General features: G+C 42.5%; 1 protein-coding gene and 1 non-coding gene across 8 annotated transcripts in view; one reads left to right on the top strand and one right to left on the bottom strand.

Annotated features, from left to right (window-relative positions):
• The window catches only part of TAF1 (TATA-box binding protein associated factor 1), a 91,665-nt gene that overhangs the window by 21,754 nt on the left and 43,424 nt on the right, over nucleotides 1–26,487 (top strand). For 6 of the 7 annotated variants that reach the window (XR_010339684.1, XM_064369005.1, XM_064369004.1 and 3 more), the window contains exons 18-30: nucleotides 131–211; nucleotides 4,039–4,188; nucleotides 4,347–4,466; nucleotides 4,772–4,947; nucleotides 5,521–5,699; nucleotides 8,232–8,445; nucleotides 9,100–9,265; nucleotides 11,909–12,120; nucleotides 19,257–19,365; nucleotides 20,474–20,572; nucleotides 20,856–21,033; nucleotides 24,870–24,937; nucleotides 26,238–26,360. Coding sequence is in view for 6 of the 7 variants with exons in the window: in XM_064369005.1 (XP_064225075.1) it covers nucleotides 131–211; nucleotides 4,039–4,188; nucleotides 4,347–4,466; nucleotides 4,772–4,947; nucleotides 5,521–5,699; nucleotides 8,232–8,445; nucleotides 9,100–9,265; nucleotides 11,909–12,120; nucleotides 19,257–19,365; nucleotides 20,474–20,572; nucleotides 20,856–21,033; nucleotides 24,870–24,937; nucleotides 26,238–26,360 (1,875 nt within the window). In the remaining variant the exon portion in view is untranslated. The remainder of the gene's footprint in view (nucleotides 1–130; nucleotides 212–4,038; nucleotides 4,189–4,346; nucleotides 4,467–4,771; nucleotides 4,948–5,520; nucleotides 5,700–8,231; nucleotides 8,446–9,099; nucleotides 9,266–11,908; nucleotides 12,121–19,256; nucleotides 19,366–20,473; nucleotides 20,573–20,855; nucleotides 21,034–24,869; nucleotides 24,938–26,237; nucleotides 26,361–26,487) is intronic. The other variant, XM_064369001.1, reaches the window with a different exon arrangement.
• On the bottom strand, nucleotides 19,526–19,632 carry LOC135271565 (U6 spliceosomal RNA). The gene has a single exon (XR_010339690.1). It is a non-coding gene; the product is annotated as a U6 spliceosomal RNA (small nuclear RNA).

Here is a 26,487-nt window from a genome sequence, read left to right as displayed (position 1 = left end):
CGTGGTGTTAGATACAGTGAAAACTTTGTGGAATCCATCTGTGCATATTCTGTACTTGCTATTCAGTAAAAAAAACTTGTGCTTTGTGTTTTTTAACTGACTGATTTATGCATGGATCTGTCATTTCCAGGATGCTGGCTATGGTGAGAAATCCTTTTTTGCTCCAGAAGAAGAAAATGAGGAAGATTTCCAGATGAAGATTGATGATGAAGTAAGGCTTTATACTAGTGTGTATTAGTATTTTTTTTTTTTGAGACGGAGCTTCGCTCTTGTTACCCAGGCTGGAGTGCAATGGCGCGATCTCGGCTCACCACAACCTCCGCCTCCTGGGTTCAGGCAATTCTCCTGCCTCAGCCTCCTGAGTAGCTGGGATTACAGGCATGCACCACCATGCCTAGCTAATTTTTTGTATTTTTAGTAGAGGCGGGGTTTCACCATGTTGACCAGAATGGTCTTGATCTCTTGACCTCGTGATCCACCCGCCTCGGCCTCCCAAAGTGCTGGGATTACAAGTGTGAGCCACCACGCCCGGCCTGTATTAGTCTTTAATACATCTCATTTATCCTTTTAAAAGAGACAGCTTTGTTGAGATAAAATTAATAAACAATAAACTGTACACATTTAAAGTATGCCATTTGATGCTTCCTACTTTATCCATGCCAGCAGAAAATAAAAGAGACAGCTTTATTGAGATAAAATTGACATACAGTAAACGGCACACGTTTAAAGTATACTATTTGATGCCTTCCTGCTTTATTCATGTCAGAAAAGATGATATTTGATATGTCAAATATTTGCTATGATAGGTTTTTTGTTTGTTTTTTTGAGATGGAGTTTTATTCTGTCACCAAGCTAGAGTGCAGTGGTGTGATCTTGGCTCACTGCAACCTCCGCCTCCTGGGTTCAAGCGATCTTCCTGCCTCAGCCTCCCGAGTAGCTGGGACTACAGGTGTGTGCCACCATGCCCAGCTAATTTTTTGTATTTTTAGTAGAGATGGGGTTTCACCATGTTGGCCAGGCTAGTCTCAAACTCCTGACCTCAAGTGATCCCCGTGTCTTGGCCTCCCAAAATGCTGGGATTACAGGCATGAGCTACTGTGCCTGGCAGAATTTTCATTTTTTTTTTTAGAAAGAAGACTTTGACATGATTTATAAGACTCTATGTGATTTGGGACTTGAATATAACTCTGACCTACTTTCACCTCCTGTCACTGCCTGTCTTATAGTCTAAGCTCCAATCATACTGAAGTTCATTCAGTTTCTTAAATTTCTCTCCTCTTCCAGAATTTTGCAACTGTTGCGTCCTATGCTGACATATTTTTTTCTCCACTCCTCTGCCATTTGGCTCTCATCTACAAGTGATTTTCTCTGGGAATCTTTTCCTTTTTCCCTCATTCCACCCTGGGTTTGGATTGGATGATAATTCTCCTTTCATTATGTACATATAGCACCTCTTTACTTTTTTTTTTTTTTCCAAGACAGAGTCTTGCTGTGGTTACCCAGGCTGTACCGTGGCGAGATCACAGCTCACTGTAGCCTTGAACTCCTGGGCTCAAGCAATCCGTCTACCTCAGCCTCTCGAGTAGCTGGGACAACAGGCACACACCACCACACCCAGCTAATTGTTTACATTTTTTGTAGAAATGGGGTCTCATGGCCGGGTGCAGTGGCTCACACTTGTAATCTCAGCGCTTTGGGAGGCCGAGGTGGACGGACCACCTCAGATCAGGAGTTCGAGACCAGCTTGGCCAGCCTGGTGAAATCCTATCTGTACTAAAAATACAAAATTAGGCCAGGTGTGGTGGCTCATGCCTGTAATTCCAGCACTTTGGGAGGCCAAGGCAGGTGAATCACGAGGTCAGGAGTTTGAGACCAGCCTGACCAATATGGTGAAACCCCATCTCTACTGAAAATACAAAAATTAGCCAGGCGTGGTGGCACGCACCTGTAGTCTCACCTAGTCAGGAGGTTGAGGCAGGAGAATCACTTGAACCTGGGAGGCGGAGGTTGCAGTGAGTCAAGATCGCACCACTGGACTCCAGCTTGGATGATAGAGCGAGACTCTGTCTCAGAAAAAAAAAATACGAAATTAACCAGGCGTGGTGGCGCATGCTTGTAATCTCAGCTACTCGGGAGGCTGAGGCAGGAGAATCACTTGAACCTGGGAGGCAGAGGTTGCAGCAAGCCGAGAGCACGCCATCACACTCCAGCCTGGACAAAAAGAGCGACACTTCGTCTCAAAACAAACAAAAGAAATGAGGTCTCACTGTGTTGCTCAGGCTGATCTTGAACTCCTGGGCTCAAACTATCGTCCTGCCTTGGCTTTCTAAAGTGTTGGGATTATAGGCATGAGCCACTGTGCCTGGCGTCCTTCACTTTCTTACCATGATCTCATAGTACTGAACTTGGTTGGCTGTTTTTCCCTCATCGACTTGAGGTTCATGAAAAGTAGCATGAAGTAGTGTGTAGTTGGTATTCAATAAATATTTGTTAAATGAATGAATTAATTATAAAATGAAGCAGAAAATGAGGCCACACAGAGTGAGTAAAGAATCATTGTTGTACTACTCTTTTGAGGTTGGAATGAAAAATGAGTGGATAGCTAAGAATTTCAGAAATTCAGAATTCTGTTGAGTCCAGGCACAGTGGCTCAGGCATGTAATCCTAGCACTTTGGGAGGCCAGGGCAGGAGGATTGTTTGAGGCCAGGAGTTCAAGACCAGTCACTTGGCCAACATAGTGAGATCCTGTCTCTAAAAAAGAAAAACAAATTTTTTTAATTAAAAAGTGAAAATGAATTCTGTTGAGTGGCTTTCAAGATTGAATTTTAGAGAATTGGCCATTTTCTTGCTAATCACGTGTATTCTTTTTTGAGACAGAGTTTTGCTCTTGTCCAGGCTGGAGTGCAATTGCACAATCTCGGCTCACTGCAAACTCCACCTCCTGGATTCAAGTGATTCTCCTGCCTCAGTCTCCGGAGTAACTGGGATTACAGGCATGGGCCATCACACCTGGCTAATTTTGTAATTTTCGTAGAGATGAGGTTTCTCCATGTTGGTCAGGCTGGTCTTGAACTCCTGACCTCAGGTGATCTGCTCGCCTTGGCCTCCCCAAAGTAGGGGAGGCAGGTGTGAACCATGCCTGGTCTACTCTTTTTTTTTTTTTTCTTTTTTTGAGACAGAGTCTCACTCTGTCACCCAGGGTGGAGTGTAGTGGTGCAACCTCTGCTCACTGCAACCTCTGCCTCCTGGGATCAAGCCATTCTCATGCCTCAGGCCCCTGAGTAGCTGGGACTATAGATGTGCGCCACCACACCTGGCTGATTTTTGTATTTTTAGTAGAGACGGGGTTTCACCATGTTGGCCAGGCTGGTCTTGAATTCCTGGTCTCAAGATAATTGCCTGCCTCAGCCTCCCAGAGTGTTGGGATTACAGGCATGAGCCGCCACACCTGGCCTCATGTGTACTCTTGACTGGTCTGTGTGGGCAGGCACAGTCACCCCTTGGCTTAATTTTGTAAGAATTTTGAGGGGTTTGGTAAACACTATTCAGGGTCCCAGGAGAGGACAGACCTTTTTGACCAAACCAGTGGCAGAAATAGAATGGGCTTTGGTTTAGTGTCACTGGCATAGGGGGCCCATGCTTTTAAAGCAAGCATATCAACTATTTTGAGAAAATAGATTTCATTCCCTAACAGCTATTTGAGCAATTGGACAATAAAATGTAGGCATTAGTCTAACTTTGAGCATCATGACTGTGAGGAAAATACTGTCCTTAAGAATGCTTATTGAAGTCCAAAGGATATGGGGCTGAAGGGATACCACTGTTCCTTCTTATTCTCCTTATCTTGGCTGAGCTCTTGAGCTCTTATTTAACTGTTGATTTTTGTGGACAGTTTAAGAAAGGATGAACCCACAAAAATTAAAAAGTAGGAAAAAAGAAAGCATGAAATTGTTTGTAATTATTCTACTCTTGTAGGTATTGGCTAGACATAGAACAAATGTTTCCCATTGCCCTGAAAATCTTGTTTTTAATCTCAGGTTCGCACTGCTCCTTGGAACACCACAAGGGCCTTCATTGCTGCCATGAAGGGCAAGTGTCTCCTAGAGGTGACTGGGGTGGCCGATCCCACAGGGTGTGGTGAAGGATTCTCCTATGTGAAGATTCCAAACAAACCAACACAGCAGAAGGTGAGATTGTGTTTATTCTAGAATGAGAAAGTCAAGGGAGAAAGAAATGGGTGAGGGAAGGACTTGGAATGTAGTTAAATTAGAAGAATGACTTAGATGCCTACTTATAAGGAGCTCAGGTTTTTAGGATTCTCACTTTTTTTTTTTGTTTGAGGTAGGATGATAAAGAGCCCCAGCCAGTGAAGAAGACAGTGACAGGAACAGATGCAGACCTTCGTCGCCTTTCTCTGAAAAATGCCAAGCAACTTCTACGTAAATTTGGTGTGCCTGAGGAAGAGGTGAGTGTGGAAGTGAAAACACAGAGGATACTAAGGGCTTTCTATAGAGAGGGAATTGCTAGAAGGCAGATGTAAAGAACTATCTGGGGAACTTTGTATTGTAGGGTATAGTAGGCCAAGTCTCAGATATTGTTTTAGGAGTTATCTTTCTTTGTAATCTGCTTTGGGATGTTTTTTTTTTCTGGTCTAATTGTGTACATTGGCTAGTCCTTTGAAATCTCTGAATGATTGTGTGTGTGTGTGTGTGTGTGTGTGTGTGTGTGTGTGTATATATATATATTTTCTTGTGGCTATTTGTCTTATAGATTAAAAAATTGTCCCGCTGGGAAGTGATTGATGTGGTGCGCACAATGTCAACAGAACAGGCTCGTTCTGGAGAGGGGCCCATGAGTAAATTTGCACGTGGATCAAGGTTTTCTGTGGCTGAGCATCAAGAGCGTTACAAAGAGGAATGTCAGCGCATCTTTGACCTACAGAACAAGTGGGTTGTTTTAGTGCTGCAGAAAATCCAAGCTGGAAAGGGGAGAAGTTCCAGGCACTATTTCATAATAAAGAGAAGGTCACTTAAAAGTATCACTACCAAGGTAGTCAGATATCCAACATGTCAGGGTAGTATCTGTTTGTAATACCACCACCAGAGTACCTACTCCTTCAAACCAACTTGGCAAAATTTTTGAATAGAAAGAGATGCTGGTCTTAAGCTCTAGGTTTCATGACAACTCTTATGGCCTACTTGGGCCTAACAGACAGCACAATGGTAGCAGGTGACAGGTGGGTGGGGTGTGAGAGGAGAGTAATACACTATTAAAAATGACCAGTGTGCTGATTTATTTCTCAAGTTCTCTCCAGGAATTCTGAAAGAGTTACTACAGTTTTTCAAACTTGTCTTGTTTACCAAAGGTCTAGGAAAACTTTGTAAAGCTTTTCTGTTACGGGCCCCATGTCTTAGTGGATTTTGAGTATGCCTTTTTTAAGGTTGATCTCCCAGTTTTTTACTTTTGCCTGCAACCATATTTCTTTAGCTCTTTCTGCACATTGATTTTTCTCTTTTTAGGGTTCTGTCGTCGACTGAAGTCTTATCAACTGACACAGACAGTAGCTCAGCTGAAGATAGTGACTTTGAAGAAATGGGAAAGAACATTGAAAACATGTTGCAGAACAAGAAAACCAGCTCTCAGCTATCACGTGAACGGGAGGAGCAGGAGCGGAAGGAACTACAGCGAATGCTACTGGGTGAGGATAGTGACTTCACAGACAGATACAAAAGAGAAGGATTGAAAAACGAGCATAAATAACTGCAGACTGTAATTGAGGTGGATCTGGAGGCAGAAGATATAGGGGATGCATGTGGAAGTCTGTAGATGAAGTAGAAAGCTTTTTACAAACTGGGCTCTAGGCTCGTCTGTGGAGGATAAATTGAAAAGATGCTGTCAATCCACTGCTGCCTCTGTATCAGGTGCTTGGCCAAGCCTGAGCTCTCAGTGCCGTACTTCAAATGAGCTTTTTGTACATTTATCCTAGAGGGTAAGAGTTTTTTTTTTTTTTTTTGAGATGGATTTTCAGTCTTGTTGCCCAGGCTGGAGTGCAATGGTGCGATCTCGGCTCACTGCAATCTCCACCTCCTTGGTCCAAGTGATTCTCCTGCTTCAGCCTCCCGAGTAGCTGGGATTATAGGCATGCGCCACCATGCCCGGCTAATTTTGTATTTTTAGTAGAGACAGGGTTTCTCCATGTTGGTCAGGCTAGTCTTGAACTCTGGACCTCAGGTGATCCACCTGCCTTGGCCTTCCAAAGTGCCGAGAATATAGGTGTGAGCCACTGCACCTGACCAAGAGTTATTAATACAGAATCTGTAAGTGAATTTAGGGAGTTGTCTTTGAAACTTCTGAAATTACATGTATGCAAATGTACATTTTCTTTCTTTTTTTTGGAGACAGGGTTTCATTCTGTCACCCAGGCTGGAGTGCAGTGGTACGATCTTGGCTTACTGCAGCCCCCGCCTCCCAGGCTTAAGCAATCCTCCTGCCTCCGCCTCCCGAGTAGCTGGGACTACAGGTGCACGCCCCCATGCCTGGCTAATTTTTGTATTTTTTGTAGACGTGAGATTTCACCATGTTGCCCAGGATGTCTTGAACTCCTGAGCTCAAAGTGGTCCACTTGCCTCTGCCTCCCAAAGTGTTGGGATTACAGGCATGAGCTACTGTACCTAGCCTTATATGTGCATTTCTGAGAACATTGATGGCTTTCAGAAGATCCTCAGAAGGAGTCTTAGATCCTAAAAAAAGAGTTTTAAAATTATGGAAATTGAGGGTGGGAATAATAATGACCTGAATTGAGTTGGGATATGGAGGGGATTGAGGACGAAAATCAAGGCAGCCTTAAGATTTTATTCTGGGATTACTAGAAAGATGTTGGTACCATTAATTACAAAAGTAGTAAATTTCAAGGTCTGGCATGGTGACTCACGCCTGTAATCCCAATATTTTGGGAGGCAGAGGCGGGCAGATCACCTGTGGTCAGGAGTTCAAGACCAGCCTGGCCCACATGGTAAAACCTCATCTCTACAAAAATTAGCCAGGTATGATGGTGGGTGCCTGTAATCCCAGCTACTTGGGAGGTTGAGGCAGGAGAATCACTTGAACTTGGGAGGCAGAGGTTGCGGTAGCGAGTAAACTCTGTCTCAAAAAAAAGAAACCTGCATTTGAACAAGATCCCCAGGTGATTCCTATTCATATTAATGTTTGAGAAGCATATGCTAGCTAGGCTTTAAGACTCAGGACTTGTTTTTGTAGTGCCATTTATTTTTCTCCGAATTGCATGCTTGGGTACTTTTTTTTTTTTTTTAAATGGTCTCGTTCTGTTGCCCAGGCTGGAGTGCAGTGGTGCAACCATGGCTCGTTCACTGCAGCCTCAACCTCCTGGGCTCAAGGGATCCTCCCACCTCAGCCTCTTGAGTAGCTGGGACTACAGGTGTATACCACCACACCTGGCTAGTAGAAAAAAAATTATAGAGGCAGTGTCTTCCTTTGTTGCCCAGGCTGGTCTCAAACTCCTGGGCTCAAGCGATCCTCCTACCTTAGCTTCCCCAAATGCTGGGATTACAGGCATAAGCCACTTCGCTTGGCCTTGCATGCTTTTATTTGTAATGTGATCATCACCCACTTCCTACTTGGTCTTTTCTCTTGCCCTTTTGTTCAGAGGAGTCTGTTTCTCGGTCTCCTATAGCAAATATGTAGTTCTTTGAGGTTCTTTCAGAACTTTTTGTACTTAGAAAAGTTGGGAAATTGGCTAGGCATGGTGGCTCACACCTGTAATCCCAGCCTGTTGGGAGGCCAAGGCTGGCCTATTGCTTGAGCCTAGGAGTTAAGAGACCAGCCTGGGCAACATGACAAGACCCCATCTCTACGAAAATTTACCTGGGTGTCGTGGCACACACCTGTAGTCCCAGCTACTCAGGAGGCTGAGGTGGGAGGATGGATTGGGCCTGGGAGGTGCAGGTTGCAGTGAGCTGAGATTGCACCCCTGTACTTTAGCCTGGGCGACAGAGCAAGGGAGAGCCTGTCTCAAAAAAAATAAAATAAAAAAAAGTGGGGAAATTGACAGTGCCTAAAATGAAGTCAGGAAAGGACAAATCAGTATATTCTTGGGACTGATGATTACTTTGATGCTTTTTGTAGAATTGAGCTTTGATATCTCCACTGAACCCCAAGAAAATGATCATTTGGGAGATAAGGGGAACATTTGAAAATCTTTTGTACCTTGCAGCAGCAGGCTCAGCAACATCAGGAAACAATCACAGAGATGATGACACAGCTTCTGTGACTAGCCTTAACTCTTCCGCCACTGGACGCTGTCTCAAGATTTATCGCACATTTCGAGATGAAGAGGGGAAAGAGTATGTTCGCTGTGAGACAGTCCGAAAACCAACTGTCATTGATGCCTATGTGCGTATACGGACTACAAAAGATGAAGAATTCATGTGAGTTTGATTCACCACTTTTATTTTTTTCTTTGAGGACAGACTCTTGCTCTGTGGCCCAGGCTGGAGTGCCGTGGCATGATCTTGGCTCACTGCAACCTCCACCTCCTGGGTTCAAGCGATCTGCCTGCCTCAGCCTCCCAAAGTGCTGGAATTACAGGCATGAGCCACAGCGCCTGTCCTAATTCACCACTTTAGAGTGTGATAGGGAGAATAATAATGATGGGGAATGGTGATTGGGGGAGGGGGCTTAAGTTTTAGTGACAGGATTCTTCACAGTTGTTTCTAGAACTCTGCTGTAATTGAGAACTGTCTTGCCTTTAGATTTTGGGTTTGAATAGAGCCAAATTACAGGGAAAATTCTGTCCTTTATTTGCCACAAGATAAAGGCATGTCTTGTTCCATTTTGGTCCTTTGCATTTTGACTGATTGGTTTGCAAAAATCTTAGGGATTACTCAGGACTTATTCTAAGAGATACCTCTGCAAATGGAGTGCTGATTAGGGAGGGAGATGGGAACGGCACGTAGCCCTTTTTATCTTACCCTGGATGGATTACTTTAGTCCTGAGGTGTTAAACTATCAGGATAGTCTTCTTGGTTAAGGTTTGCTTATGGTCCTGTGATTTTTCTTCCTCTGCCTCCCACATTGTTCAGTCGAAAATTTGCCCTTTTTGATGAACAACATCGAGAAGAGATGCGGAAAGAACGGCGGAGGATTCAAGAGCAGCTGAGGCGTCTTAAGCGGAACCAGGAAAAGGAGAAGCTCAAGGGTCCTCCTGAGAAGAAGCCCAAGAAAATGAAGGAGCGTCCTGACCTAAAAGTAAGTATAATGTTATGTGATTACAGGTAACGGAACAAAGGAAGAAAGTATACCTTTTCCTTTAGCTTTTGACATCCTCCTTTACTGGGAATGAGGGAAGTATATTGTGGAAAGCTAGTTTGAATTGATGTGACTTCTTGAGCGTTCTCAGTACTAATGTGAGTGGTATTGACAATTCCACATCCAGTCTGGTGCCATTGTTCTCTCTCTCTCTGTCTGTCTGTCTCTCTTTTTTAGACAGGGTCTGGCTCTGTTGCCCAGGCTGGAGCACACTGGCATGATCTTGGCTCACTGCAGCCTCTGCCTCCCGGGCTCAAGCCATCCTCCTACGTCTGCCTCCCGAGTAGCTGGGGCTACAGGCATGTGCCACCACACCTGGATAATTTTTGTATTTTTTGTAGAGATGGGGTCTTGCCATGTTGCCCAGGCTAGTCTCGAACTCCTGAGCTAAAGTGATCCTTCTACCTTGGCTTCCCAAAGTGGTGGGATTGCAGGCATGAGCCACTGTGCCCACCCAGTGCTGCTGTTTTCATTGGCTGTCATTTGTTTTGTTTTTGTTTGTTTTTTGAGATGGAGTTTTGCTCTTGTTGTCCAGGCTGGAGTGCAGTGGTGTGATCTTGGCTCACTGCAACCTCTGCCTCCTGGCTTCAAGTGACTTTTCTGCCACAGCCTCCTGAATAGCTGGACTTACAGGTGTCTGCCACCATGCCTGGCTAATTTTTTATATTTTTAGTGAAATGGGGTTTCACGATGTTGGCTAGGCTGGTCTTGAACTCCTAACCTGGTGATCCATCTGCTTTGGCCTCCCAAAGTGCTGGGATTACAGGCGTTGAGCCACCATGCATGGCCTGTCGTTTATTGTTTTTTTTTTTTTTTTCGGGGGGCAGTGTCTCACTCTGTTTCCCAGCCTGGGGTGCAATGGTACAATCTCAGCTCGTTGCAACCTCCGCCTCCTGGGTTCAAGTGATTCTCGTGCCTCAGCCTCCCAAGTAGCTGTGCTACCAGGCATGTGCTACCACACCCAGCTAGTTTTTGTATTTTTAGTAGAGATGGGGTTTCACCATGTTAGCCAGGATAGTCTCAAACTCTTGATCTCAGGTGATCTGCCCACCTCAGCCTCCCAAAGTGCTGGGATTACAGGCATGAGTCACTGCTCCTGGCCTTATTCTTTATCTGAAATATTTTCTAGGAGTTGAGATAGGTTTGGTAGGTGTTTTGTTTGTTTGTTTTAGAGGCAGTCTTGCTTTGTCGCTCAGACTGGAGTGCCGTGGTGTGATCTCGGCTCACTGCAACCTCTGCCTCCTGGGTTCAAGGGATTCTCATGCCTCACCCTTCCGAGTAGCTGGGATTACAGGCATGCACCACTATGCACAGCTAATTTTTTGTATTTTTAGTAAAGACATGGTTTTACTATGTTGGCCAGGCTGGTGTCGAACTCCTGGCTTCAAGTTGTCCTCCCACTTTGGCCTCCCAAAGTGTTGGGATTACACGCTTGAGCCACCACTCTTGGCCCAGGTTTGGTAGGTTTTTTAACATGTACGTTCATGTCTCTTGCCTGTGTGTATACGTTGTATATATTTTTAAATATGTATCTTTAAAATATTGCACATATTAAAAGAAGCAACAAAAATAAAACATGTTTTTCCATAACTTAGTAGGATTACAGATACTACTGTGATTGTACTAGCATCATAAGATGAGGTAGTTGTGGTATAGTGGAAAGAGCCGTGAACTTAGAAATGGAAGATCTGAATTCATTTAATAGGTCTGTGACCTTCTCCAAGCTTGTTTTCTCTAATATAAAATACGTCCACAGTGGTGTTGTGTTAAATGATATAATTCAAGGGAAGCACTTTGTAAACTATAAAATATTCAACAAATGTAAAGAGTTCTTAATGTGTACTGAGATCATTAAGTATTTTAATGTTCCTTTCTTGTATGTGGCATTAGATAAGTGTGATACAGTATTGGTCCCATTTTACAGCTGAAACTAAGGTCTAGGATACCAGAGCTACTCATTTGCACAACTGAGATGGAGACTTGGTGTTATCAAACCTTTTTCTTGTTTGAATAGAGAATGGGAATATACTTTGCAGGCTGATTATGCTTCTGAATGTAGACATTGGGGCTTCCAACAGCTTTTCTCCTGCATATTTAATATTTTCATAGTTTACAACTTAAATTGGGAGTGGGAATCTTCTTTTTTTTTTTTTTCCCTTACCTGATATTTAAAGCAATGTTTAGTCTCTGGATTTCTTTTTTTCTCCATGTGTTGTTTCTGTACATGCAGTGTTTTTCTAGTGGCTTCTGATTGATCAGTGCATAACAATTCTATTGGAGCAAAAGTTCTGAAGCTGACTTTGTTTTCTCCCTATGTTGTATATACAGTTGATCTTTGAACAACATGGATTTGAACTGCATGGGTCCACTTATGTGTGGATCGTGGTATGTGGAGCCTGTGTATATTGAGGGCTGGCTTTTTGTATATATGGGTTTCACTATGTGTGGATGTTGTTATACTTGGGGGTCCTGGAACTAATCCCCTGCATATACTGAGGGATGACTGTATTTCTTACTTGCTTATCTCTGATACGTGTTTTAGCCTACTTACCTCTGACATGTTTGATACTTTTCCTTTTGCAGCTGAAATGTGGGGCATGTGGTGCCATTGGACACATGAGGACTAACAAATTCTGCCCCCTCTATTATCAAACAAATGCACCACCTTCCAACCCTGTTGCCATGACAGAAGAGCAGGAGGAAGAGTTGGAAAAGACAGTCATTCATAATGATAATGAAGAACTTATCAAGGTTGAAGGAACCAAAATTGTCTTGGGGAAACAGCTAATTGAGAGGTAAGAGATAGCAGGCAGGAAGTGCTGTGGGACAGATTTATTTGAGGTTGGTTGTATTGGTGGCTGGCAGGGGTGGATGTGATGTGTTCTCTGAAGTAGAACTGAAGGAACTGGAATTTTGATGGCTTTTCCTCAGTAATTGTTGCCAGTATATGAAATTATAGCACTCGTTAGGTTGTACCACTTGTTTTGGGGCATGATGCCTAACTTCTGAGTCTGTTTCCTTAGTTACAAAATAAAACCATCCTTACCAGGGTAGTTAAGAGAAAATGAGACAGACTACAAAGCATATAGTACAGTGCCTGACATATAGTAGATACTCAGTAGATGTTAATTTTCTCTTCTACTTCTAGATGCTTATGATATTTGCAAGGTCCCTAATCTTGTAGTGTTTTTTTGAGACAAAGTCTTGCTCTGCCACCCAGGCTAGAGTGCAGTGGCTCACTGCCACCTCTGCCTCCTGGGTTCAAGCGATTCTCGTGCCTCAGCCTCCCAAATAGTTGGGATTATAGATGCCTGCCACCATGCCCAGCTAATTTTTGTATTTTTATAGAGACAAGGTTTCACCTGTTGGCCAGGCTGGACTAGAACTCCTTACCTCAAGTGATCTGCCTGCCTTGGCCTCCCAGAGTGCTGGGATTAGAGATGTGAGCCACCGCGCCCAGCCTTGTAGTGTTCTAATAAAGGACCATCCCAAAACATGGAAGAGACATATAAACTGTGCTTATACTTGTGTCTTATCCTCAGAGAGTTTAATAGATATTAAAATGGAGAAGTTGTAAAGTTCTTTCCTGTAACTTTTATAGTTTGAAAATGGTAAACCTACAGAAAAATTGAAAGACTATAGTATATAATTTCTCAATATTCACCAATTGTTAACATTTTGCTACGTTTGCTTCATTTTTATATACCTAAAACTTTTTTTTTTTCCTGAATCATTTGGAAGTAACTTGGAGGCATCATATTTCACTCCTAAGAAAGTTAACGTTGATAATATATAATATTCAGATCTCATTCAGTCTTCCCCAGTTGTCTCTGTGTCCTTTATTGCTTTTGTCCCCAGTTCTGGATTCAATCCCAGTTCAAACATTAAATATATTTTGAATCACTATGTTTTTCTTTTCTTTTCTTTTTTTTTGTTTTTAAAGATAGGGTCTGGTTTTGTTACCCAGGCTGGAGTACAGGGGCTTGAGCTCAGCTCACTGCAACCTCCGCCTCCCAAGCTTAAGTCATTCTCTTACCTCAGCATCTGGAGTAGTTGGGACTACACTCATACGCTACCACACGTGCCTAATTTTTGTAGTTTTTGTAGAGACAGGATTTTGCCATGTTGCCCAGGCTGGTCTCAAACTCCTGGGCTCAAGCAATCTTCCTGCCTCAGCTTCCCAAAGTGCCGGAACTACAGGTATCAGCCACTGCACCCAGCCCCATTATGTTTTTCATGACATTGAATTTTTTTGAAGATTCCAGGCCAGTTGTCTCAAAATATTCCACATTCTGGGTTTGTCTGATTATTCTCTCATTGATTAGATTCCAATTAAATATTGTTGGCAAGACATTTAATGTCATATTTAGGTAATATACTTATTATACCATATCAGCAAGCACATAATGTCACTGTTTTGATCATCTTGTTAAAGTGGTAATTTTCAGATCCTATAATAAAGTATGCTTTTTCTTTGTAATTAACATGTTGGTGAATATCCTGTTGCCTGACCATCTTTGAATAGTTTCAACATCAGTTGATGACCATTGCCTTATTCAGTTATTTCAGTGGGGGTTCCAAAATGGTAATTTTTCTAATTCTAGCATTTCTTCTACATTGGCTAACATTTTTCTCTAAAAAAGAGCTTTCTACTCTCCCTTTTTAAGTATTACTATGGATTCTGAAATTGTTACCTTTGTAAATTCAGTGTTGTATAATTCTTCACATAATGAATTTTGATGCTCACATAGTGTCCCAAATTTGACTCCCTCAAACCAGATCCTGTGTGTGTGTTTTTTTTTTTTTTTGGAGTAGAAGTAGATAAGATCCAAAGAGATGAGTCAGAAAAGCTAAGGCTTTGAAGAAAGAAGTGATCAGAATGTCAGTGAAGAAGTGGAATAGAGCTTATTTTTTATGTTAAAAAAGAGAGACAGAAAGGGGGAGAGAGAACAAGAGTCTTGCTCTATTGCCCAGGCTGGAATACAATCTAAAAATAGGTATTAAAAACCTCTTTTATGCCGATAATTGTGCTTAACAGCGGAGACAGGAAGGAATAAGGGAAGAAAATAACAAACAAACAGCCAACCAATATTTCATTTAAATCTGTGAAATGCTATGCAAATGCTGAAGAGTGATACACTTCCAATTATGTGGTCACTTTCAAAATAGGTGTAATGTGATACTAAAAGAAATGTATGTTCTGTCGACCTGGGGTGGAAAATTCTATAAATGTTCACTGAGTTTACTTGTTCCAGGTCTGAGTTCAAATCATAAATGTCCCTGTTAATTTTCTATCTCGTTGATCCGTCGAATATTAACAATGTGGTGTCAACGTCTCCCGCTATTATTGTGCGGGAGTCCAAGTCTCTTTATAAGTCATTAAGAACTTGTCTTATGTAGCTGGGTGCTCCTATATTGGGTGCATACATATTTATGATCATTGACTCCTGTTACTGCATTGATCCTTTTACCATTAGGTACTTCTTTGTTTCTTTTAGTCTTTGTTACTATTAAAGTCTATTTTGTCAGAGACAAAAGTTACAACTCCTGTTTTTTTTTGTTTTTTTTTTTTCTCTCCATTTGATTGGTGAATCTTCCTCCAGCCCTTTGTTTTGAGTCTTTGTGTGTCCTTGCTTGTGTGATGGATCTGGATACAGTGTACCGATGGGTTTTGACTTTTTATTCAATTTGCCTGTCTATGTCTTTGATTGGGATGTTTAATCCATTTAAATTTAGGATTAATATTGATATTTGTGAGTTTAATATTGTCATTTAATGCTAGCTGGCTATTTTACCCTTTAGTTAATATAGATTCTTCATTATGGAGATACTCTTTACCTTTTGGTAAGTTTTTGGGATGACTGATACTGGTTGTTCCTTTCTGTGTGTAGTGCTTCTTTCAGAAGCTCTTGTAAAGCAGGCCTGGTGGTGATGAAATCTTTGAGTGCTTGCTTGTTCGTGAAAAATTTAATTTTCCTTCATTTATGAAGCTTAGTTTGGCTGGATATGAGATTCTGGGTTGAAAATTCTTTTCTTTGAGGATATTGAATATTGACCCCCACTCTCTTCTAGTTTGTAGAGTTTCTGCTGAGAGATCTGCTGTGAGTCTGATAGGCTTCCCTTTATGAGTAACCTGACCTTTCTCTCTAGCTGCCCTTAGAATTTTCTCCTTTATTTCAACCCTGATGAATCTAACGATTATGTGTCTTGGAGTTGCCCTACTTGAGGAATATCTTTGTGGTGTTCTCTGTATTACCTGGAGTTGAGTATTGTCCTGCCTTACTAGGTTAGGAAAGTTTTCCTGAATAATATCCTGAAGAATATTTTCCAGCTTGGATTCATTCTCTTCATGAGATTCAGGTACACCTATCAAACGTAAATTAGGTCTTTTCACATAGTCCCATATTTTTTGGAGACTTTGCTCATTCCTTTTTACTCTTTCTTCTCTAATCTTGTCTTCTCGTTTCATTTCATTAAGTTGGTCTTCAACCTCTGATATCCTTTCTTCTGCTTGATCAATTCAACTGTTAAAACCTGTGCATACTTCGCTGAGTTCTCCTATTGTATTCTTCAGTTCCATTAACACTTATATTCCTCTCTAAATTGTCTGTTCTCGTTAGGATTTCATCAAACCTTTTTTCAACGTTCTTAGTTTCTTTGCATTGGACTGGAACGTGTTCTTTTAACTCACCAAAGTTTCTTATTATCCACATTTTGAAGCCTGATTCTGTTAATGGAACGCACTCATTCTCCATCAGGCCTTGTTCCCTTGTTAATGAGGAACTGTGATCCCCTGTAGAGGGAGAGGCATTCTGATTTTGGGTGTTCTCAGCCTTTTTACGCTGGTTTCTTCCCATCATTGTAAATTTATTCACCTGTCGTCTTTGTAATTACCGACTTTCAAATTAGGTCTCTGAGAGGATGTCCAACTTGTTGATTCCCAGCGCCGAAATCTGAGCAACCCACTGCGCCAGCTAAAACAGCAGCGTTGATTCTTGGTGCTTTTCTGCCTGGGAATCTCCGGTCTGGCTTCCCTCTTGAGTCCCTTTTTCAATCAGCTGAATGGGCGACTCTGCCTTCCTGGAGCTCCAAACGTCGAGCAAAAGGGGACCCAGTCCTGTTTACTCTACACCGAGAGTCGCCGCGCCGGCCACAAGAGTTGCGCTGGTGACCCGTGGGGCTCCTCCACTGGGAATCTCCTGGTCTGTGAGCAACAAAAATTCGTCTGAAAGTGTGGCATCCTCTCGTTCTCTGCGCTTTCACTGGGAGCTACAATCCTGAGCTGCTAGTAATCGGCCATCTTGGATCTCTCTGTGTTTTTTTTTTAATGACCTTGTAAATATTTGAGAACTTTTTGCTTTCTGGCACAAGATTTTTTGTTTTTTCCCCTCTCTCGAGACGGAGTCTTGCCCTGTTCCCCAGACTGGAGTTCAGTGGCGCAATCTCGGTTCACCATGACCTCCACCTCCTGGGTTCAAACGATTCTCCTGCCTCAGCCTCCCAAGTAGCTGGGATTTCAGACATGTACCACCACACCTGACTAATTTTTGTATTTTTAGTTGAGATGGGGTTTTACCATATTGGCTAGGCTGGTCTCAAACTCCTGACCTCAGGTGATCTGCCTGCCTCGGCCTCCCAAAGTGCTGGGATTACAGGCCTGAGGCACCGTGCCCAGCCTTCTGGCACAAGATGTTAAAGGCTCTCTTTGATCTTTTCTTGTCCTATACCTATAGTCAGCCATTTCTCCAAGAGCCCAGGTTCCTTTTTCTTTTTGAGATGGAGTCTCATTCTGTCGCCCAGGCTAGAATATGGCACAATCTCAGCTCACTGTAACCCCTGCCTCCCAGGTTCAAGCAATTCTGCCTCAGCCTCCTAAGTAACCAGCTTGCCCAGCTAATGTTTATATTTTTAATAGAGATGAGGTTTCACCATGGTGGCCAGGCTGATCTTGAACTCCTGACCTCAATGATCTGCCTGCCTCAGCCTCCCAAAGTGCTGGGATTACAGACGTGAGCCACTGTGCCCCTCAGGTTCCTTTTTTTGGGGAATGCTATTTAGAAACCAAGATCTAGGTGTTAGATATGCTCATTACCATTGAGATGTCTCTGCTTCAGGACTCTTTTTTGGACAGAACTGGGAAACACACACACACACACACACACCACACAAACCACACACACCCCACACCCTCCCCCACACATACACTTTTATTTTTTTTTGATACGGAGTTTTACTCTTGTTGCCCAGGCTGGAGTGCAATGGCGTGACTGTGGCTCACCGCAACCTCCGCCTCCCGAGTTCAAGTGATTCTCCTGCCTCAGCCTCCAGAGTAGCTTGGATTATAGGCATGCACCACTATGCCTGGCTAATTTTGTATTTTTAGTAGAGATGGGGGTTTCTCCCATGTTGGTCAGGGTGGTCTCAAACTCCCAACCTCAGGTGATCCCCTGCCTTGGCCTCCCAGAGTGCTGCGATTATAGGTAAGAGTCACCTCCCCTGGCCCATATACATATATTTTAAATCACAACTTTATACTGTTACCTCCAATTTAGGTTATATCTATAGATTTTTTTTCTCATCTTCCCTCATTTCATATTTATATCCATTCTCAAGAAATAACTTAGTTTCTCTATATAATTACTTAGAAATCAATGTATTTATTGAGAAATTTGCTCTGTCCTACTATATGTACAAAATAGTTTCAGAATTACTATAATAATACCATGACCAACAACAAACCTATAAAGTAGGTTCAAGATGTTTTTCATAGTTTTTCTTAGACTATATATCACTGTGGTATAGTTAGGATATTATATCTCAAACATACTGAATCAATTCTTTTTTTGTGTGTAATTTAAGAAATCAATTTGATACAGTTAGAGTCATTTATTTCTATTTGTATTCAGTTTTGCTGAAATTACAGACATGAGCCACCACACCCAGCCCCCATCCTTGTTGATTTAATTATTAATATCTGTAATAGTCATTGTTTTCTGAAGCACATTAAAAGAGGAAGATAGGCTGGGCATGGTGGCTCATGCTTATAATCCCAGCACTTTGAGAGGCTGAGGTGGGAGGATCACTTGAGCTCGAGTTTGAGACCAGCCTAGGCAATATAGTGAGACCCTGTTTGTATTACTAAAAAAACAGTTTTAAAATTTAAAAAATGAAGAAGAGGAAAATGTGATACCTTGATCCCTTATAGGGTAAGAGAAGAAGGTGAATACTCTTTAATGATTGAGGGAAGCCCAAACTAGTTTGTTTTGTTTTTTTTCAAACCAGTTTTTAATTTCTTGTTTCCATTCTGAATGAGTTAGGTGTACTAGCCTTTTAACCTTTAAGATAGAATCTTGGGGCTGGGCATGGTGGCTCACACCTGTAATCCCAGCACTTTGGGAGGCCAAGGCGGGTGGATCATCTGAGCTCAGGATTTTGAGACCAGCCTGATCAACATGGTGAAACCCCGTCTCTACTAAAAATACAAAAATTAGCCAGGTGTGGTGGCAGGCACCTGTAATCTCAGCTACTTGGGAGGCTGAGGCAGGAGAATCACTTGAACCTGGGAGGTGGAATTTGCAGTGAGCTGAGATTGCGCCATTGCACTCCATCCTGGGTAACGAGTGAAACTGCATTTCAAAAAAAAAAAAAGATAGAATGTTGGAACTCGATTCTTAAAATTCTTTAGCCTGGTTTCCTTATCTTCCTAATAGGAAACTGAGGTAAAGTTGTGATTTAGTTATTTATTAATTTGGAGAGCCTATGAGGGCTTGCCTGATCTGAGCCTTAGAAGGTAGATGTCTGGCCTTTGGTTTGGTGTTTTCCTCCCTAGGCTCGTTCTTAGGTACCTTGGACTTTTTGTATTATAGTTGCTTTTTTTTCCTGGGGACTAGAAATCGGAGCTGCATCTTATGAAAAAGTGTTTTGATTGCAGTGCGGATGAGGTTCGAAGAAAATCTCTGGTTCTCAAGTTTCCTAAACAGCAGCTTCCTCCAAAGAAAAAACGGCGAGTTGGAACCACTGTTCATTGTGACTATTTGAATGTGAGTCTGGGCGTTGCTTCCTTCTGATTAAGTGGGTTCTCATTGATTCCCCTGGCCATGTATGCCATGGCTCTGACAGCCTTAGATTCTCCATTTGCCTTGCCCTGAGAATTATGGGTACTGTTCATTGTAAGACTTCTTTTTTTTTTTTTCTAAATTTTTTTTCTTTTTACACTTCACGAATTTGCGTGTCATCCTTGCACAGGGGCCATGCTAATCTTCTCTGTATAGGTCCAATTTTAGTATATGTGCTGCTGAAGCGAGCACTTATTGTAAGATTTCTAAAACATGTTTGTCTAGTTAGAGAATGTGGATTTTTTTTTTTTTTTTGAGATGGAATCTTATTCTGCCCAGGCTGGAGTGCAGTGGCGTGATCTCAGCTCACTGCAGCCTCCATCTCCCAGGTTCAAGCAATTCTTCTGCAGCTGGGATTACAGGCACACACTACCATGCCCAGCTAATTTTTGTATTTTTTTTTGTTTGTTTTTTTGAAGACGGGGTTTCACCATGTTGGCCAAGCTGTTTTTGAACTCCTGACCTCAAGTCATCCGCCCACCTCTGCCTCCCAAAGTGCTGGGGTTACAGACATGAGCCACTGCGCCTGGCTAATTTTTGTATTTTTATTAGAGATGAGGATTTGCCATATTGACCATGCTGGTCTTGAACTCCTGACCTCAGGTAGTCCACTCGCCTTAGCCTCCCAAAGTGCTGGAATTACAGGCGTGAGCCACTGTGCTTGGCTGATTTTGTGGGGGTTTTTTTGGTTTTGTTTTTGTTTTGAGACAGAGTCTTGCTCTGTCACCCAGGCTGGAGTGCAGTGGTGTGATCTTGGCTCACTGCAGCCTCTGCCTCCCAGGTTCAAGTGATCCTCCTACCTCTGCCTCCTGAGTAGCTCGGATTACAGGCACATGCCACCACACCTGGCTAATTTTTGGAGATGGGGTTTCTCTGTGTTGCCCAGGAGGGTCTTGAACTCCTGGCCTCAAGTGGTCTGCCTGCCTTGGCCTCCCAAAGTGCTGGGATTATAGGCGTGAGCTACCGTGCCCATACAGAATATGGATTTTTTTTTTGGTCTGAGGAGGCATTCTTATGTCTTGTTTCTCCTTAGAGACCTCATAAGTCCATCCATCGGCGCCGCACAGACCCTATGGTGACGCTATCATCCATCTTGGAGTCCATCATCAATGACATGAGAGATCTTCCAAATGTGAGTTCATTGCATTGAATATCTATAGTATGGATGTTAATTAAGGTCCTTTGTTCTGTCTGTGATTTCCAGTAGGGGGCAGTAATCTATAGGTCTAGGCACCTCGAATTTTGAGGGATGTAGTTTTTTATTTTTTTTTAAGCAGTTTAATAGAGGAAACAGATCTGCTCCATCTAGAAAGATCCCTTTCAGAGTTGATAGACAGGTTAAGGTGTGTGAGTCTTCAGGAATTGGCTCTGGCAAGTGTTCTTTGCTGATGTATGGTTCTGGCTCTTGTTTGCAGACATATCCTTTCCACACTCCAGTTAATGCGAAGGTTGTAAAGGACTACTACAAAATCATCACTCGGCCAATGGACCTGCAAACACTTCGTGAAAATGTGCGTAAACGCCTCTACCCATCTCGGGAAGAGTTCAGAGAGCATCTGGAGCTAATTGTGAAAAATAGTGCAACCTACAATGGTAAGAATCATATGTCCCATGACTGCAAAGGTCACTGTTCAGATCCTTATTCATTCCTTACTGGCCCTAAATTCAGACTGGATTGGATTGAGAGGACTACAGTGCATTTGTGCATTCATTTGTGGATATGAAAATCAGGTAATACACATTTTCAGTCATTTAATAAATATCACTTCCTTTTATTCCCACTGTTTTTAGTTCTTATATCCTCTGGAGAATTTGGAGTCTGTCCACTGCAATGAAACAGTTGCATGGAAAGTAGTGGAAGAGGTGAGCCTAGGTTAGAAGAGAGAGACATTCAGTGTGGATGAAACCTGTGTAGAGTATGCACTTGTGACCATGCTGTGTCTGAATCTTTGATTTGATCTACAAATATGTTAGAGGCACTCAAAAGCTGAGAAGACAAAAGAAGAAGAAATCTGTTTGTGTGTCTTTTTTTTTTCCTTGTGAGACAGGGTTTCACTCCTATTGCCCAGTAGTCTCCCGAGTAGCTGGGACTAAAGGCTGTTGCCACCGTGCCCTGCTAATTTTTTTTTTTTTTTTTTTTTTTGAGATGGAGTTTCGCTCTTGTTACCCAGGCTGGAGTGCAATGGCGCGATCTCGGCTCACCGCAACCTCCGCCTCCTGGGTTCAGGCAATTCTCCTGCCTCAGTCTCCGGAGTAGCTGGGATTACAGGCACGCGCCACCGTGCCCAGCTAATTTTTTGTATTTTTAGTAGAGACGGGGTTTCACCGTGTTGACCAGGATGGTCTCGATCTCTTGACCTCGTGATCCACCTGCCTCGGCCTCCCAAAGTGCTGGGATTACAGGCGTGAGCCACCACACCCGGCTTAATTTTTGTATTTTTTTGGTAGAGATGGGGTTTCGCCATGTTGCCCAGGGTGGTCGTGAACTCCTGGCCTCAAGTGGTCTGCCTGCCTTGGCCTCCCAAAGTGTTGGTTTCACCATGTTGCCCAGGCTCGTCTCAAACTCCTGAGCTCAAGTGATCTGCCCACCTTGGCCTCCCAAAGTGCTGGGATTACAGACGTGAGCCACTGTGTCCGGCCACATTTTTTTAATTTCACCATAAGAAATCTTTAAAATGAGTACTCTTATAACCCTCATTTTCCAGGTGAACATACAGGTCTGTAGTGTTTAAATAGCTTAAAAATTTTTTTGTTTAATGAGAAAGATGAGCTGATGGGTTGATGTGTGCAGTAAACCACCGTGGCACACGTTTACGTGCAAATCTGCACGTCCTGCCCATGTATGAAAAAAGAAAAGGAAGATGACTTTACCTTTAGGGGCATTTCTAACCTACATCTGTGATCTTCTTTTTTTTTTTTTTTTGGAGATGTAGGCTCTCTGTGTTGCTCAGGCTGAAGTGCAGTGGTACGATCTCGGCTCACTGCAACCTCCACCTCCCAGGTTCAAGTGATTCTCCTGCCTCTGCCTTCTGAGTAGCTGGGATTATAGGTGCCCACCACCATGCCCAGCTAATTTTTGTATTTTTAGTAGAAATGAGGTTTTGCCATGTTGGCCAGGCTGGTCTTGAACTCCTGATCTCAGGTGATCTTCCCACCTCAGTCTCCCAAAGTGTTGGGATTGCAGACGTGAACCACCACGCCCGGCTGATTTTCTTTTTTGAGACAGAGTCTCACTGTCGCCCAGGCTGGAGGAGTGCAGTGGTGCAATCTTGGCCCACTACAACTTTCGCCCCCTGGGTTCAAGCGATTCTCCTGTACTCTTTTTTTAAAATTTTTATTTATTTTGTTTATTTTTTTCCTGTGGTTCTCTAAGAAGGAGCCTGTACTCTTAACTAACATGCTCAATATACCCTTCTCCACTTTTTCACTTACCATTTATGCCTCACACCCCTGTACTTGTCTTCGGCTGAAGTACTAGCTACATTCTAATTGCTGGATCCACTGGCCACATTTCAGAAATAACCTTTTATTTAAGCAGCTTTATTGAAATATACACAATGGCTTATGCCTATATAATCCCAACACTTTGGGAGGCCAAGGCAGGAAGATCACTTGAGCCCAGGAGTTTGAGACCAGCCTGGGCAATATAGTGAGACTCTGTCTCTACAAAATAAAAAATAAAAATTAGCCAGGCATGGTGGCATGCGCCTGTGGTCCCAGCTACTTGAGACACTAAGGTAGGAGGGAGGATTCCTTGAGCCCGGGAGGGTGAGGCTGCAGTGAGCCATGACTGCACCACTGCACTCCATCCTGGACAACATAGTGAGACCCTGTCTTGAAGGAAAAGAAAACAGGAGTGAAGTACTAATACTAAGAAAAAAGGAATGAAGTACTAATTTTTAATTTTAATAGAGGTAGGGTTTCACCATGTTGGCCAGGCTGGTCTCAAACTCCTGGCCTCAAGTAATCTGCCTGCCTCAGCCTCCCAAAGTGTTGGGATTGTAAGCGTGAGCCACCACTCCTGGCCACAATAATTTATTTTCAAGTCATTTCTTTGAGTAGACCAGTAGCTATATTTTATTCTTTTTGTTTTGTTTTTTGAGATGGGGGTCTCACTCTATCACCCAAGCTGGAGTGTAGTGGCGTAATCTTGGCTCACTGCAGTCTTCACCTCCTGGGCTCAAGCAATCCTTCTGTCTCAGCCTACCGAGTAGCTGGGACTACAGGTGCATGCCATCATGCCTCAGTCTCACAAAGTGTTGGGATTACAGGCGTGAGCCACTGTGCCTGGCCTAAACCAGTAAGTCTCATAGGCAGGAAGTCTGTTTTATTTTTCCTTATATTCCCATCATTGAACACATTGTACACAATCATTAAACATTTGTTAAATGAACAAACAAGTGAATGCTGAATTAAGTAATTAGTAACTGAGAATAGAACTGAGCTTTAGGCTCTGGGGAGCACTAACACAAAAGGATAGACAGGAATACAGTCTAGCAAAGGATATGTAAAAGAAGTAATTGGAATTACTAGCTAGATGAAAATATTTTAGCTTCTTTATGATGAGCTTAAATTAGGGCATTTATAAGCAGAGAGTATAGGAGATAGGTCAGATAGTTCAAGGATTTTCTGAAGCTTCTGATATGGATAAGTATTGAAGATTCTTTAATAACACAGGCTTTGGATTAACCTGATGTTATGAGAACACCACAAACTAAATTCTACACAGTAAAATTTCAATCACAAATTGTATATGCTAAGTGTGGGAAAATTTCAAGTCTTCCATTGGTGTCTTCAGTCATTCTTAAAGAAATTATCGTTGCCCTTCCATAGTATCATTTTCAAGGTATTAAAGGCAGCAGTAGTACCACTGTGTGTATATACACACAAATTAAGGAAAGAGTTAAAATTACTCATTCATATTGTGTACCTGCTGTGTTTTAGGCACTGAAAAATGGACCTAAGTCCAGTATATCTGTCTAACCCATCAATTAGCCTGCTGCCTGACACATACTAGGTTCTTAAGTAAGTACATTAAAAGGATAAAGAAGTGTTGGCAGCACTTGCCTCTCCCTGCCCTTTTTTTTTTTTTGAGACCCAGTCTTGCTCTGTTGTTCAAGCTGGAATGTGGAGTGCCAGGGCATGATCTTGGCTCACTGAAGCCACCTCCTCCCAGGTTCAAGTGATTCTCCTGCCTCAGTCTCCTGAGTAGCTGGGATCACAGGCACCCGCCACCACTCCTGGGTAATTTTTTTGTATTTTTAGTAGAGACAGGGTTTCACCGTGTTGGCCAGGCTGGTCTTGAACTCCTGACCTCAGGTGATCCACCTGCCTCGGCCTCCCAAAGTGCTGGGATTATAGGTGTGAGCCACTGCACTCGGCCTTGCCTCCCATTTTTAATGGTCTTATCTCTTACTGTTCCTCTACAGGGCCAAAACACTCATTGACTCAGATCTCTCAATCCATGCTGGATCTCTGTGATGAAAAACTCAAAGAGGTAAGACATTTAGAATGAGAGAAAGGCAGTGGAATTTGAAGGTGGGGGATATCAGGGTTTGGGAAGTAGGGAATTTAACAGAAGGAAAAGTATATGTGGGAGTAGCAGATCTTTAGTATATGTGAAAGTTGGAAGGGACTTTAGAACTCATAGGCCAGTCTCTTTTGTAGATGAAAAAACTGGGCCCATAGAAGAAAATTATTTGTTCTGGACATCTTGACTATTAATTAAGTTAGAATTAAGATCCAGCACCTACATAACTCATTAGAAAGGACAAAGGAAAGTGACTTTCCAGGAAGTTAGCTGTACCTAAGAGACTAGTCAGTGTTTTAGGAAGGAGGAAGAAGTAGACATTTAACAAAAGAGAATAACTAGCCAGTAAACATGAAAAGATTCTCAACTTGATTGATTATTGAGGAGATGCAAATTTAAACCATGATATCACTACATACCCACTGGAAAGGCTAAAATTTAAAAAACTGACAATACTAAGTGTTGATGAGGATTTGGAGCAATAGGAATACAAACTTTTTCCTACTAGAGTCTAAAATAAATTTATTGGATTAGGTCACCATTATACAAAAGTCACTAATCAGTAATAATGTTTAGTGTTTTCAGCAATAGTTTTATAACAAAAACAGCATGATCTTAAAGCCTAAATTGCTAAAGACGTTTTGTGTCTGTGTGTGTGTGTTTGCGAGCTATGATATTGACACTCAGGTATGTATAAATTTTGGAGAACTAGAAGAATAGAATGTAGAGTACCGAAAGAAGTTGTTGACACATCTTTTTTAACCCTTTTCCTTGAATATCTTTTTGTTGTTGTTTTTCTTGAGACAGGGTCTTGCTCTGTCACCTGGGCTGGAGTGCAGTGGTGCAATCTTCGCTCACTGTAACCTCTGCCTCCGGGGTTCAAGTGATTTTTGTGCCTCAGCCTCCCAAGTAGCTGGGACCACAGGCATGTGCCACCACGCCCAGCTAATTTGTTTTTTGGTTTTTTTTTGTATTTTTAGTAGAGATGGGGTTTTGCCATGTTGGCCAGGCTGGTCTTGAGCTCCTGGCCTCATGTGATCCACCTGCCTTGGCCTCCCAAAGTGCTGGGATTACAGGTGTGAGCCACTGTGCCCAGCCTGGAATATCATTTATCTTGACTTGTTGTCATTCAGTAGATAATTCAAAGTTAGACTTTTTGGGACAAGGGTAATACATAGTTAGCTGAACCTTAAATTACCCTTAATTTTTCTATGGTGATCACACCTTAGGGAAATCTCTGTCTTGGCTTTGCTTTGTTTAATTTCAGAAGGAAGACAAATTAGCTCGTTTAGAGAAAGCTATCAACCCCTTGCTGGATGATGATGACCAGGTGGCATTTTCTTTCATTCTGGACAACATTGTCACCCAGAAAATGATGGCAGTTCCAGATGTAAGCTGTCTCTGTGCTAAATATTGTGAGGATCATGCGGGAGAAGGAAAGATGTATAGGGTTTACATATGTATGTATTTTGGAGTCTGGGTGGTTTATGTCAGTTGTGACTGGTGTGCGATTTTAC

This window comes from Aotus nancymaae, unplaced genomic scaffold (genome assembly GCF_030222135.1).
Source record: "Aotus nancymaae isolate 86718 unplaced genomic scaffold, 86718_ANA_hifiasm-v0.15.2.pri h1tg000081l, whole genome shotgun sequence".
Taxonomy (NCBI): Eukaryota; Metazoa; Chordata; class Mammalia; order Primates; family Aotidae; genus Aotus; species Aotus nancymaae.
Note: the sequence above shows the minus strand (reverse complement) of the source record. Positions and strands in the feature narration are given on the sequence as shown.